This window comes from Tamandua tetradactyla, chromosome 23 (genome assembly GCF_023851605.1).
Source record: "Tamandua tetradactyla isolate mTamTet1 chromosome 23, mTamTet1.pri, whole genome shotgun sequence".
NCBI classification, from domain to species: Eukaryota; Metazoa; Chordata; class Mammalia; order Pilosa; family Myrmecophagidae; genus Tamandua; species Tamandua tetradactyla.
Window position 1 is genome coordinate 24,026,514 of NC_135349.1, and position 14,123 is coordinate 24,040,636.

General features: G+C 55.6%; 2 protein-coding genes across 3 annotated transcripts; both read left to right on the top strand.

Moving 5' to 3' along the window:
• Positions 1-2,468: 2,468 nt before the first annotated feature.
• Positions 2,469-8,136, top strand: LOC143667245 (zinc finger protein 764-like). Of its 2 annotated transcripts, none has more exons than XM_077141232.1 (3): positions 2,469-3,157; positions 3,308-3,421; positions 4,150-8,136. In XM_077141232.1, exons 1-3 carry the CDS (start codon positions 2,962-2,964, stop codon positions 5,064-5,066), a joined length of 1,227 nt encoding a protein of 408 aa, XP_076997347.1. In that variant the 5' UTR covers positions 2,469-2,961; the 3' UTR covers positions 5,067-8,136. The 2 variants fall into 2 exon arrangements, with proteins under 2 accessions (XP_076997347.1, XP_076997348.1); XM_077141233.1 differs by having other exon boundaries at positions 4,153-8,136.
• Positions 8,137-10,929: 2,793 nt separating this feature from the next.
• Positions 10,930-13,387, top strand: ZNF768 (zinc finger protein 768). Its single transcript, XM_077141229.1, has 2 exons — positions 10,930-11,038; positions 11,330-13,387. Exons 1-2 carry the CDS (start codon positions 10,951-10,953, stop codon positions 12,889-12,891), a joined length of 1,650 nt encoding a protein of 549 aa, XP_076997344.1. The 5' UTR covers positions 10,930-10,950; the 3' UTR covers positions 12,892-13,387.
• Positions 13,388-14,123: the final 736 nt, after the last annotated feature.

Genomic DNA, 14,123 nt, shown 5'->3' on the forward strand with positions numbered 1-14,123 from the left:
TCTTTCTTTATAGTCCTGAGAACAGTCTGCCTGAAGGTCCCCCCTCCGACCTGCACCAGCGGAGTCATCTGTCTCCTCTGGCTTAGTGTAAGCCTAGGGCAGGAGTTTTATACTAGTTCACCAATGTCTCTCTGACATCTAGAATAATGCCTGGTATGCAAGAAGCCAGTACGTTTTCACTAAATGAATACATAGGTAGTCTTAGGAAATGTTTCTTGAGTGATCAGGGTTCTTTAGAATACTTAGGCCCAAATCAGCCTGCATCTCCTGGTGGAGCAGAGACTGAGCTGTAGGATCCAGGTACTCAGGAGACAGACCTGAGAGAAGGCTGGAAAGGTGAGAAGTGGGGCGGTTTTAGTTCCACCTGTTGGCAGAAATGTTTTGTGGCCCAAGGAACTGTTCTAGTTTGCTAGCTGCTGGAATGCGATATACCAGAAACTCAATGGCTTTTAAAAAGGGAAATTTAATAAGTTGCAAGTTAACAGTTTTTAGACTGTGGAAATGTCTCAATTAAAGCAATAAAAATGTCCAATCTAAGGCATCTAGAGAAAGATATCTTGATGCAAGAAGGTCAATGAAATTCAGGTTTCTCTCTCACGTGGAAAGGCACATGGTGAACATGGTCAGGGTTTCTCTGTCATCTGGAAAGTCACGTGGCGAACATGGCGTCATCTGCCAGCTTTCTCTCCTGGCTTCCTTTTTCATGAAGCTCCCCAGGAGGCATTTTCCTTCTTCATCTCCAAAGGTTGCTGGCTGGTGGACTCATGAAGCTCCCCAGGAGGCATTTTCCTTCTTCATCTCCAAAGGTTGCTGGCTGGTGGACTCAGCTTCTCGTGGCTATGTTTTTCTGCTCTTTCAGAATCTCTTGCTTTCTCCAAAATGTTTCCTCTTTTATAGGATTCCAGTAAGGCAATCAAGACCCACCTGGAACAGACATGTCTCTACCTAATCAGGTTTAATAGCCACACAGATTGAGTCACATCTCCATAGAGATAAGCTAATCAAAGTTTCCAACATATAGTACTAAATAGGGATTAGAAGAAACGGCTGCCTTTACAAAATGGGATTAGGACTAAAATATGGCTTTTCTAGGGTACATCCTTTCAAACTGGTATAAACACCATTCACCTGTTTTGTTACTAGTGTTACTAATTTTTGCTGACTTGGACTTATGTTCCCCATTGAAAGCCAGGATCTTGACCTTCTCATTCTCATTTCATTGGCTTTGAGACATTCAGGAGTACCATGAACAGGCCACACTGTATGAATCCCCCAATCTCTAGGTCAGTGGGGGGGAGGGGGGTGAATTCAAGTTTGGGAAGAAGACAGTTCACCTCTCTATCCTAGGTCCCTGGGCCCTCCAACATCTGGTTGCTCCTCAGGTGGGTGAGAATGCCCCTGCCTATCTGGCCCCTCAGTTGGCCCACCAGGCTGGGGGCTCCCAGGGGCTGCATTCCTATCTAAATGCTTCTGCCCTTGTCTGTAAAGGTTGATCCTGTCACCTGAGCCTGATGAGGTCTTGGGGAGTTGGCCAGAGCTGAGTTTTTAATTGGCCATCTTTCCCAAAAGGTACTCAGAATATGATCCAACTGGAAGGCACCAGCACAGGGAGTCTTATTTGGGAGTTTCCCCAAGCCCCTGGGGTCATGACACTGACCTGATCTCTGAGCCTTTGTTCAAGGCCTCAGTCTGCAGCACCTGGCACTCACCTAGCACTCTCATCCCTGTCCTGAGTGTTGCTGCTGCCTTGCCAAAACCTTCAGCCTGGCTGGGTGCACTCTGGGGAAGGTCCCTGGACCTGCAGCCACTGCAGCACCTGCTTCTGCCATAGTCAGTATTCCTCGTTACACCTGTTGGTCCACACAGGCAAGCAGACTTCCTCCTGTCCCTGCAATGTAGGGTGATTCAGCCAGAGGTGGGTAGTGGGGGCCCCAGTGGCACCGTGGCCCCCCAAGAATGTGATTGTGGGTCTTCCCCAGCAAGTCCCGGAGCTGTCTGTGAGCTTTCAGCACTCTCCATCCAGGACTCTTCCAGGCCTGTGGTGATGGACACTAGGGGAGCAGGGGGAGACTGACAGGTGACAAAATGCCATGCCTTTTAACGGGAATTTTTCATCCTTTCATATGTCCTTCAGGGATCCAAGAGGCTGGAAGGGCCAGGGCTGGGTTTCAGGCCCCCTAGGCAACTACCTCTGCTTCTGCCCACTTTCCAACAAACCTCTCTCCTTGGCCAAGCTCCTTGCCTTCCCCCTTGTGCTATGATCACCTCTTTGCTTGCCCAGCCTCCCTAGCTGTGGGAAGAAGCACCTATCAGATGCAAGCCGGCAGGTGAAAGACAGAAAAAATAGTGTCAGACAGCGTGGGCCGGACCCGCACTTGAACTAACCGCGCTGAATGGTCCTTTGTTTCGGGCTAACCTGGGAGGGCGGGGCGGGGCTGAGGGGCGTGCCTAAGACAGGGCGGGGCTGGGAGCACGTCTTCCAGCACCTGTGCCCAAAGGGTCGGGCGGCCGATCTGCGTGCTCTCTTAACCCACGCCCGGGCCGGGGCCAGTAGGTGTACGGCTTGTTTTCAGGTCTGACGGGTGGACGTGCGCCTTTTCTCGCACGTGTAGCCATTGCAGCCATTTTGGCTGAGGGCTCCAAGACAAAGCGACCTGGAGAGGCTGGGCTGACGTCATTGGTGGGCACGATTGCGTAGGAGCAAAGTTCATGAGGCCGCGTTGCCGCCATTTTTTTTTAAGGCATCTGCCAGTTCTGCTCTTCTATGTCCCTTCAGCCATCAAATCTTTAGTTTTTAGCCACCTTAGTGGGTCCTCGTGAGACCAGTTCCGGATCTCTCTTGGCTTTCATGACCGCACTCCCACCTGGGGTCCAGGTCAACGCTTCTTGAGTGGGACGGCTCCGCAGACCTAGGCCCGGCAAGGAGAGGCGGCTACCCTTGTTACCCGGCTGGCAGTTCCCATGGCACCGCCTCTGGCCCCGCTCTCCGCCCGGGAGCCAAACCGAGCAAGACCCAAGGGGAGGACACCCGAGCCCGTGAGGTTCGCGGACGTGGCCATCTACTTCTCCCGGGACGAGTGGGCGCGTCTGCGGCGCTCGCAGAGAGCCCTGTACCGGGACGTGATGCGGGAGACCTACGGCCACCTGGGCGCGCTCGGTGAGAGCCCCACCTACTCGCCTGGCTCCAACTCCCCCATTCACCTGGCTGGGACTCTGAGCCCTACACGTGGAGTGGGAGGCCTTAGTTTCGGGAAGTCGGGACTTGGGTACCTCCCCTCAGCGTGGGGTTTGCATTCTTTTCCCCCAGGATTCCGTGGCCCCAAGCCAGCCCTCATCTCCTGGGTGGAGGAAGAGGCCGAATTGTGGGGTCCGGATGCCCAGGATCCTGAAGTGGGGGAGTGTCTGACAGAAGCACACCCGGGTGAGGTAGTGGGTACCCATAGGGACTTCCTCTGTGCCTGCTTATCTGTTTGTTCCCTGCGTCGTTTTCCCGGCCAAGGTTATTATATCTGCCTTCTGGATTCACAAAGGGAGGGGCTGTGACCTTCCTTGCTGGGTCTGGGGGGAGGTGTCAGACCCAGGCAGGCCTGCCTGTCCAGTCTGGGAGCACCCCAAGGCTAGTTGGTCACTAAGCTCTGTTGCTTGTACCCCACCTACATCATCCCTCCCACGCTTTTCTCTGCTACCCCGTGTGTTTTAGCTGACTTGCTTTTTTGTTCTATCTTTGTAGCAGCCTCCTTTCTCTTGATTTCCAGTTCATCTTTTCAGCTCTTGAGCAGTACCTGGCCCCAGTGCATTTGTCAGTACCAGCCATGTCCATGGCCTCCTCTGCACTGTTCCTGCTGCTTAGAAAGTCCTTCGGCACCCATTCATCATCACCATCCAGCTCATATGTTGTCATCTCCACCCCCAGCTTTCCCAGCTTTGGAGCAGAATTCACTGTCTCTTCCATCCCCTCTTTCTGTTCCTCCAGCTGAGGAGAAGGTGCCCCTCCTTGTGCCCTCCCTCTATAGAGCTGAGTCCCAGAGGTCGCTATGGGTCCAGAAGGCAGTTGTAACTAAGAGGCTTTACTGTCACCCTGTGGGGCGGGGATGGGGGGTGGGGATGTACTGGGATAAGCCAAGGTCTGAGCTTTCCCTTATCTCCTAGCAGTTTCCAGAAACAAGGAGGAAAAAGAAGAAAGGGAAGATACCAAGTTGCCAGAGAAGATCCTTTCTACGGCTGCTCAGCCTCCTGGGCTGAAGGCTTTCAAATCCCTTCCTGCTGGGATTCCTCAGGGTTTGGAACAGCTGTCCAAGGCACCTCGCCGGGGCCGCCTCCAACTCTGTGCCCATCCACCTGTCCCCCGAGCGGACCAGCGCCACGGCTGCTACGTGTGCGGGAAGAGTTTTGCCTGGCGCTCCACTCTGGTGGAGCACCTCTATACCCACACTGGCCAGAAGCCCTTTCGTTGCCCTGATTGTGACAAGGGCTTCAGCCAAGCCTCCTCTCTGAGCAAACACCGGGCCATCCACCGTGGAGAGCGGCCCCACCGCTGTCCTGACTGTGGCCGGGCCTTCACCCAGCGCTCAGCCCTCACCACCCACCTCCGGGTCCACACGGGCGAGAAGCCTTACCACTGTGCTGACTGCGGCCGCTGCTTCAGCCAGAGTTCTGCGCTCTACCAGCACCAGCGGGTCCACAGTGGCGAGACTCCCTTCCCCTGCCCAGACTGTGGCCGTGCCTTTGCCCATGCCTCAGACCTTCGGCGCCACATGCGCACCCATACGGGCGAGAAACCCTACCCATGCCCAGACTGTGGGCGCTGCTTCCGGCAGAGCTCAGAGATGGTGGCCCACAGGCGTACCCACAGTGGCGAGCGCCCCTACCCCTGTCCCCAGTGTGGCAGGTGCTTTAGCCAGAAATCAGCCATGGCCAAGCACCAGTGGGTCCATCGGCCTGGGGCTGGGGGGAGTCGGGGCCGGGGGACCAATGGGTTGCCTGCGCCTCTGGCCCCTGGCCGAGGGGACCTGGATCCACCTGTGGGCTTCCAGCACTACCCAGAGATTTTCCAGGAGTGTGGGTGACAGCCTTGAAGGTGACAGGGCAGGGGTGAAGATCTAGTCATTGCCTGAGGTCCAAGCTGGTTTCTGGAGCCTGAGCCTCTACAGCAGCATCCAGGGAGGTCACAGAATTCCTGGCAAGAGCTGTAGCTGCGTTATGAGGACAGTCTTGTCTTAGGCCCTCACTAGCTTAATCTGCTGACACCTCACTCTCCACTGCCCCAGACTCTAGGATCCTCCTTTGATCAATTAGGGCCAAGGTAAGACACCCCACACCCCCATCCCCACCAGGCCTCCACTGTGTGGAAGAAAATGTTGTTCTCCATTTTGAGGAGGATTAGGGCAGAGAAGAACCTTGTTTTACCCACTGTCTTTTGACTACTGCAGAAGTTAAAACCAAATGTCCAATGTACAGAATATGGCCTTTAGCCCTTTTTTGTGTGCCCAGGCACTCTCTTAAAATGTTAGGAATTAGAGCTCAAGATTGAAAAGTCTGGATATTTCACACAAAATTCCACATTTCTGGCTTCTCTTGAAAACTGCAAAGATTTTGCAACTTGGCCTAAACTCCCACCAGACCGCAGTAGTAGGAGCCAAGTAGCAGCTGCCCCTTTCCATGGAGCCCAGGCTCTCCAGTTTGCCCCAGCTGGCCACTCCTCACTGGCTCCTGACCCCAAGTCCAGGCATCACTTGCCATTCATGGTGGTGCTTGTGCTTTGGCTGGCCAGGCTGTTTTTCTTATAGTAAAGCACAGAGGAAAGTAAAGTATTTTTCAAACCCATTTCAGAGCAGGCACTCTCCATCTGGCACTTTCCATTACACGATCTGCTGGGTGCTTAAAGTCATTTGAGTTTGCAAATCCTGGTTACAGCATTTAGGTTTTCCCTCAGGTATTCAGGGAGGAACTGTAGGTGTGAAAAGGTAGCAGGAGAGAAGTAAAAGAACCTTGAGGTTTTTGTATGGATTTTATGTCCTGCCCATCAGCTCCTGTCACCCTGGGGAAGGAAGCAGCTTGCTTAGTGAGGGCAGCCCAGTCAGGAAGAGGCAGTTGAGCTCCTGCCACACCACAGTGCCATTCTCAGCTGACCAGCACTTCCTGGTTTTGAAGCGAAAGACACTGTGTTCCCTCCAGGCCTCCTGTCTTCTCAGCCACTATAGACCCAGCTAGGAGCACTTCATCACATTTTTTAACTAGAGGAGATCTTAGTTTCCCCTCCTTTTGCAGGTGGGGACACTGAGACCAGGGAAGGCCAAGCAACCTGTCCAAGTCACATAGTGAGACTCCAAGGCTCCTGGTTCTCTGCTGTCTCCACCACCCCACTCCTGAGTTCTTTGTTAGGGTCTCAGCCCTGGTCCTGGAAGCATATGCTACTCATTGCCTGTGTTGTCACCCAGGCACTGGTTGGAACAGACCAGCCCAGTGTCAGCAAAGCCCAGGTATGAGATGACCAGGCAGGAGTATGGGGGAACCAGGGCCAGGTGAGTAGGTGGGGCTCTTACCAAGTGCCCAAATGGCCCTCGGTCTCCTGCACCACGTCGTGGGACAGGGCTCCCCGCACAGGCCGCAGACATGCACACTGTAAGGCTCTTGCCTGGAACCCTCATCTGAGGCTGCCTTCTCCCTAGCCTTGGCCTGTTAATGTCAAACGCAAATCCTGCATCTTTCCCCTAAGGACCCACTGTCATGAACAAAGGGGGACCTGGGCAGGAACATTTGGGGTTAGATCTATAGCCAGAGGGGACTGCCCCCATCTGTCATCCCAGGCTCAGCCCAGAATCCCTCTCCTCCCACTTTATGACTCCTGTTATCCATCTATCTCTAGTTCCAGTGTAGTTAGAGTCCAGCCTTTGCATGTGACAGAAGCCACCAGTCCCAGGCAGACCCTGTCCTGCCTCCAGGTAGACTCCTGCCCTCTGCTGGCCTGTATGCACTTGCTCTTTTCATCCAACTCAGCCCTATGTCTGGCATATTTCAGGGAGGGAGAAATCATCTGTTGGTCAATTTGGAAGAAATGTCTAAAGGGAGAAATTTTGGGAAAATCATTTAGGTAAAGTAATGAGCTGACTTGATTTCAACGTAATCTTCAAATCTGACTCCAACAAGGCTTCCTTGACCCTGAGCTTGTCTGGGGAGGATTGGTCCATGTGCTTCTTCATCACAAGGGTGCCCTGGGGTAAGAAAAGGTGTTGTGGCACAGAGCTACCTCTGTGCCAACTGTTAATCCCCCAGAGGGCCAGTGTACAACCCTGTCCACACCCCTAACCTTTTGCACTGCCTGGGTAAAAGCCCAGCTTGCAACACCAGTTCTCAGCCCATATCTAAAGGCCAACCTGGATCCTGCCCTCAGCTTGCCATTAAGGATGCCGTAATAACTACTTTCTCTGTTACTTTGCAGTTTGTAATACTTGCTTAGGGCCCAGAAACCAGAGCCCAAGCCCATTTCTTGGCTTCCTGCCCTCATGACCCAACCTTGCACCATCCAAGCAATATTTTTTCTGTTGTGAAGCTTTTTAGCGTCAGCTCTAGTCCATTCTTAGGTCCTCATTTCTTGGCATGCACACTTTCCACCAAAGGGTGCCCTTTTCTTTCCTACCACAGAAACAATTTAAGCTAGGAAGAAAGTTTTTCTAGGGCTTTGTTGGTATTAGGGCCAGGTCAGGAAAAAATGCTTGTCTGTGCCAGACAGAGTGAGCACCATCCGCCATCTGCAAGGTCAGCAAGAATGAAAAGTAGTTTTCAAAGTAGAGCCCCATCATAGAATCAGATGGTATACCTTTTAAAAATGTAGCTCTGCCCCTAGCCTATTGAATTTGAATCTCTAGGGGTGGAATCTTATGCCTCTTAAAGCTTGAAAACCATCGCTCTGAACAAAGTTAATTTCTAGCTTCTCTTGGTTTCCCAAGAGTCAGGGTTGGTTCCAGGGTCTGTTCCAAATATGTCAGGTCAGGGATGACCATTTAATCATTTGCAAAGACCCTCATTCCTTTGTTCTTCCTGAAGGGCCCTGTGCCATAGCCCCTCCTTCTGGGTGCCTCAAATCAAGTTCAGTATCCTGGGCCATCTCGTCTAACATCTATCTGACAAAGGACCTCTTCCAGGGCTTGTCCTTTGTGTGCAGTTCATACAGAGGCCCCTCTCACACCGAGGGCCTTTGTGAGGGCTCCCCTTCATGTGGGGCTGCAGTGTTGCCTGGGTTGCTGGACCGCAAGCCCTAGGTTTATGCTCAATGGCTGCTGGGCTCTGGATAAAGTGGCTGCCTGATCTCGGGCACACACAGGGCTCCTTCTCACTGTGGACACAGTGGGAGAGCAAAGCTCAGTGGTCTCCTGCTGTGTTAAGTTGGAACCCTCACCGGAGGTATCCCTGTGCTTGGAGCCTTTTGCTGCTGTGGGCATGTGGTGGGCAGAGGCTGGCCTCTCCAGTGCTGATTCCATAGGCAGGGCTCTGTTGCTGGGAGGCTGCCTGGAGGTCGCTACTCTTTTCCCACTTATTACCACCGAGGCTGAATTATCACATGGAAGCTCTGGCCCAACTCTTGGCACACTTGGGACTTGGGATGCATGGTATGAAGAGTGCTGGGCATAGACCATGTCAGAGTTGTGGCTGGAGGCCTTGCCACACACATTGAGGACACGGCTGATCTCTGGTATCAATTTTCTGGTGTATAAGTAGGTTGAAGGACAGAGGAAACTGTCTTGTGAAGGATACGTTTGTTTCTTACCTGTGGGAGTGCACTGGGGATGCCCCAGGTCCGACTGTTCCCTCAGCCTTGCACTTGTAGGGGGTCCTGCCTGTGTGGACCCTTTAGTGCTGGCCCATGTAAGCCACTCTTAGAAAAGATTTTAGGGGACACTCCACAGACACTGGGATGGGAGCGAGGCATGGACCTGGAAGCTCTTCCTCCGGAGGGCAGAAGGTGCCCCAGCTTCATTTGTAGGAAGAGCTCTATGATTCTATTGTGATTACTTCTGCCAGCATTTTAAACACTTGGAATTTTCCAAATTCTTGCTCTCAGATAGTTTTGGGAGAATGGAAGATGCTACTTTCCTCCCAACCAGTTTCTTCTCTTTGTCAGGTAGGCAGCAAGAACACACTATCCATAGCTCCGGCATTATTCGCACAGGAAAATTTGGCTCACTAGCTGTCAAGAATGCTACCAAACTAGTTCCAGCAGGAAGGGTAGGAAAGGAATGAGAATTGGATCCCGGTAAGTTGTCTTTCTCCTCGATTCAAAGCTTCACCTGGGGCAGTGTTTCTCAGGTTCCCATCCTTTACAAGCCTCCAATCAAAATAGGCAGGACTGGAGAATTCTAAGCTTCCTTAAAGTCCCGAAGACTCTCTCTGCCGACTTCCCCTCCTCGACTGCCTAGGGGAATGCCTATAGGATCTCTGCTTCTGAGAAAATCCAGGAACCAGGGCCTAAGGTTTCCAGGTTTGGGGGAAGGTGGAGAGGACAGGACGGAGTGATGAAAGAATGTAGTCTCCCTCTCAGCGTGAGGATCCCCGGGCTGTCCCCTCCAGCCCCTATAACCTGTGGGAACAGGGAAAGTTTGGGGTGGGGACTCTTGGGGAGACCGAGGGAGAAAGGGTGTCTGCCCTCAGATCCTTTGCTGTTTATTCTAGAGAGATAAAACCTAATGGAGGGTAAATCAGGGCGGGAAAAACGCTGAAGGCAGAGGCCGAGATCAAGGGGAGACGCCAGGTACCTCCTTCCCACTCACCCCTGCAGGCGCTTCTGGCGCACAGGTGCGGGGCGGGGAAAGAGTGGAACCGGCCCCGCGCGCCCTCCAGCTAATCAGGAAGGTGCCTCGCGTTCCCTGGCGACCCCTAACGCCTCACACCCGGCGGGGGGCGGGGGGAAGGGGCGGTGCAGCACGAGCTCCATTGACCAGTCGCTGAGCATCCAGGGCGGCAGGGGCGGTGCCTCGGGAAACAAGAGGCGGGGCTGTCGCCTTGGCAACCTTCCTAGCCCTCCCGAGGTGAGGGTGGGTGGGGAGCTGGCAATTTCAGAGAGGGGAGGGGGCCAGGGGGAGTAGGGGTGGGCGAGCCGATAGCGGGATAGAGCATGAGGAAGGGGTTCCAGGCTCTAGGGCCTCGATGAGCCCAAGGGGCTTCGGTCCAGGTTCCCCAGGCGCGGCCGGAGCTGACCTCGAGGCCTGGAAGGGGAGGGGAGCTAGAGGCCGCCCTCGCTGGCACCGGGAAGCGTCACTCCTTCTCGCTGACCTTGGTCTCGCTTGTCGCCTCGCCCTTGGCCACACGCACTGATGGACGCAGGGCCCGGAAGACCGACAGACAGGTCCCTGGACGGACAGAGACCTAGGATCTAGGCGCACAATCTGCCCCAGCCCCTCCTGCCATCCCCGAAACGCCCCGTCGGCCCCCGCCCCGACTCCAACACCCGAGCCATCCAGCCCAGGGTTAATGCCAACGAGTTTCCACCTCCAACCGCTCCTAGAGAGGCCGCGGCGTTAGCCAGCGGGGGGAACTGGCCGCGGACGGACACTTCCTGTGCGGGAGGGGGAGGGGGTCGGCCAGCCGCAGCCCAGCCTGGGGCTGGGGGGCCAGACGACGGGGTCCCAGGCGGGGAGCGGTGTCCGGGGGCAGCAGAACCCGTCGTGAAGCCCCTCGTCTCCGAGGCCACGACGCGTGGAAGCCCGTGAGGGCCGCAAGCCAAGCCGGGATCTTGTCGGGCGAGGGGCGGGACGGCGGGGAGGGGAGGGGCCCGGCGGGCGGGAGAGGCCCAGGGTCAAGACGTCCGGCCTCAGGGGCCGGGGCTGGGCAGCCGGGTCCCTGGGCGGCTCTGAGTGGGCGACGTTGAGCAGGCGGGCGGCGAGGGCCCGGGTTTCAGGGCACTCAGACCCGGGCGCAGGATCTTTCGCCATCGCCGCCGCACTGGGAACTGCGGGGATGGAGCGGGAGGCGTCGCCGTGGGACCTCGAGTCCCGAGATGTGCAAAGTCTTGACGAATTGGGGAGCCCCGAAGAGTCCCTCACAGGTGAGGGAGGGACTGCTTCTCGCAGAAGTGTCTGGGAGCGGGAGAGGGGTATTCCTCCGTGGGAGAAGAAGAGGGCCGGGGGTCTGGACACCTGGGACTGGAGGAGGCTGGGGCCGGGGACTGGGTGGCCTAGGTCGGCAGAGGGGTGGGGGAAGGGAACTTCAGCACCTTCCCAAGGGTCAGCGACCCTTCCTGAGGAGGAAGGAGAGGTTTGTGGCAAGGAACGGTGGGAGCAAATGCCCTTCCAGGTCCCACGCAATCTGGGTTTTCTGTAATTCTTTGATCCTGCAGGCAACGTGAGTGAGAATGAGGAAGAGGAAATTTCTCAGCAGGAAGGCACTGGAGACTATGAGGTCGAAGAGATACCATTTGGGCTTGAACCACAGAGCCCTGAGTTTGAGTCACAAAGCCCAGAGTTTGAACCCCAAAGCCCTAGGTTTGAGCCTGAAAGCCCTGGTTTTGAGTCCCGAAGTCCTGGGTTAGTACCTCCAAGCCCTGAGTTTGCACCCAGAAGCCCTGAATCAGATTCTCAGAGCCCTGAGTTTGAACCCCGGAGCCCCACATATGAACCCCAAAGCCCTGGGTATGAGCCCAAGAGCCCTGGCTATGAACCCCGGAGCCCTGGGTATGAACCCAAGAGCCCTGGCTATGAATCTCAGAGCCCGGAGTATGAACCCCAGGATTCTGAGTTGAAAACCCAAAGTCCTGAATTTGAAGCTCAAAGTTCCAAATTCCAGGAAGGTACAGAGATGCTTTTGAACCCCGAGGAAAAGAATCCCAGCCCCCTAAACATCCCCTTGGGAGTCCATCCCCTGGACTCCTTCACCCAGGGGTTTGGGGAGCAGCCCACAGGGGACCTGCCCCTAGGGCCGCCTTTTGAGATGCCCACAGGGGCCCTGTTGGCTACACCCCAGTTTGAGATGCTCCAGAATCCTCTGGGCCTAACGGGCACTCTTCGGGGTCCAGGCCGGCGAGGGGGCCGGGCCAGGGGCGGGCAGGGCCCTCGGCCTAACATCTGCGGCATCTGTGGAAAGAGCTTTGGCCGGGGCTCCACCCTGATCCAGCACCAGCGCATCCACACGGGTGAGAAGCCATACAAGTGCGAGGTCTGTAGCAAGGCCTTCTCCCAGAGCTCTGACCTCATCAAACACCAGCGCACTCACACGGGCGAGCGGCCCTACAAGTGTCCCCGGTGTGGCAAGGCCTTTGCTGACAGCTCTTACCTGCTCCGCCACCAGCGCACCCACTCTGGCCAGAAGCCCTACAAGTGCCCACACTGTGGCAAAGCCTTTGGCGACAGCTCCTACCTCCTGCGACACCAGCGCACCCACAGCCACGAGCGGCCCTACAGCTGCCCTGAGTGCGGCAAGTGCTACAGCCAGAACTCATCCCTGCGCAGCCACCAGAGGGTACACACTGGGCAAAGGCCCTTCAGCTGCGGCATCTGTGGCAAGAGCTTCTCCCAGCGCTCAGCACTTATTCCCCATGCTCGCAGCCATGCCCGTGAGAAGCCCTTCAAGTGCCCTGAGTGTGGCAAGCGCTTCGGCCAGAGCTCCGTTCTGGCCATCCACGCCCGCACCCACCTGCCAGGCCGCACCTACAGCTGCCCCGACTGCGGCAAGACCTTCAATCGCTCCTCCACGCTGATCCAGCACCAGCGCTCCCACACGGGCGAGCGGCCTTACCGGTGCGCTGTGTGCGGCAAGGGCTTCTGCCGCTCCTCCACGCTGCTGCAGCATCACCGGGTCCACAGTGGCGAGCGGCCCTATAAGTGCGATGACTGTGGAAAGGCCTTCTCTCAGAGCTCTGACCTCATCCGCCACCAGCGGACCCACGCAGCCGGCCGACGCTGACCTGGGCCCGGCCAGGGCTCGGGAGGGGGTGGGCAGAAGAGGAAGGGAGCAGGGAGCTAGGGAAAACTTTTGAGAGAACAATGGAAAAGCTGGAGGAGAGTAGAGTGGAGGATTCTAAGTAGAGGACCAGGGTGGGGAAAGTTACATGCCCTGGAGAGTTCTGGGAAATGGAAGTTACATGCCCTGGAGGTCAGACAGGCAGCTAGGGGCTCTGGCCTCAGCAGCAGCCCGTCCCTTGGTGGGTGCCTGGCTTGGCAAAGTGTTAGAAAGGGGGTTGGGGGAGGGAGGGGACGGGCCACTTAATTAGAGAGGGGTAGATTAGATTGGTAGCTGCTGAGACCTTCCTTGAGTCAGGGAGAGGGTGAAAGGGTAAGGTGGGGTGGGGAGTGGGGCCCTGGGGTGTGGTCTGGGCTCCAGAGTTTAACCCCCAGCCTCCCTTGTCTTTGAAGGCTTTGGGGCCCTGAATCTGAGTTCAATAAAGCCTTTATGTGGTAAAAAAAAAAAAAATTTGTCCTTCAAGTGTGTGCATAGACAGTGCCCTGGGCAGTGGAGGACACCAAGTCATCACTGAGAACAACCAGTGAGGCGGCAGGGCCTTGTCTGGGAAGTGCTTTTATGTTTGGTGTTTCACTGGAATATTCTAACCTTCCCATTTTACACACTGGGAACCTGAGGCTGAAGAGATATGACTTGTCTGCAGCTGCCAGAGTTTTGATTGCAGCGTGGGGACACAGAGGGGGCCCAGTGTGGGAGGTGACAGAAAACCCTCAACTTTACAGGGGGCCCCCTTCCCGTTAATTAAGACCTGGGCCAGAAAACAGACCCTGGGCCTCATAGCCAGGATGAAGCTCCTTTTCTATCTGCCCTGGCTTCTACCCATTGCAATCTGCAGCCACTGTGAGCAGGCCCAGGGGCTGCTGCAGTTCTAACCACACCCTTTGGGAGTACATATTTGACTAGGTCTGAGAATGGGACCAGTGTTCCTGCCCTCAAAACCCTCCTGCCAGGACCAGAGTGTCCGAAACACCATACCTGGGCCCCATTTGCCACAGCTCTGCCTCCTACCTCTGTAGCTGTTGGTGGGCCACCTTCTGTCCCCTCCACACCTTAATTCTGGTTCCCTCTCCCTTCCAAGCTCCAGTCCCCCTGAACACCTGGCCCCCTTAAGAAAAGACAGGGAATTGGTGCCATCAAGGAATTGAGTACAGCCTCTGGTGACCCTAGCTGCAGAG

Bases quoted from the DNA above. Each gene is read 5' to 3' on its own strand.
- LOC143667245 (XM_077141232.1), top strand. From the start codon at position 2,962: ATGGCACCGCCTCTGGCCCCGCTCTCCGCCCGGGAGCCAAACCGAGCA. The intron at 3,158-3,307 runs GTGAGAGCCCCA...CTTTTCCCCCAG, and splicing joins CGGCCACCTGGGCGCGCTCG to GATTCCGTGGCCCCAAGCCA. The intron at 3,422-4,149 runs GTGAGGTAGTGG...CTTATCTCCTAG, and splicing joins TCTGACAGAAGCACACCCGG to CAGTTTCCAGAAACAAGGAG.
- ZNF768 (XM_077141229.1), top strand. From the start codon at position 10,951: ATGGAGCGGGAGGCGTCGCCGTGGGACCTCGAGTCCCGAGATGTGCAA. The intron at 11,039-11,329 runs GTGAGGGAGGGA...TTGATCCTGCAG, and splicing joins CCCCGAAGAGTCCCTCACAG to GCAACGTGAGTGAGAATGAG.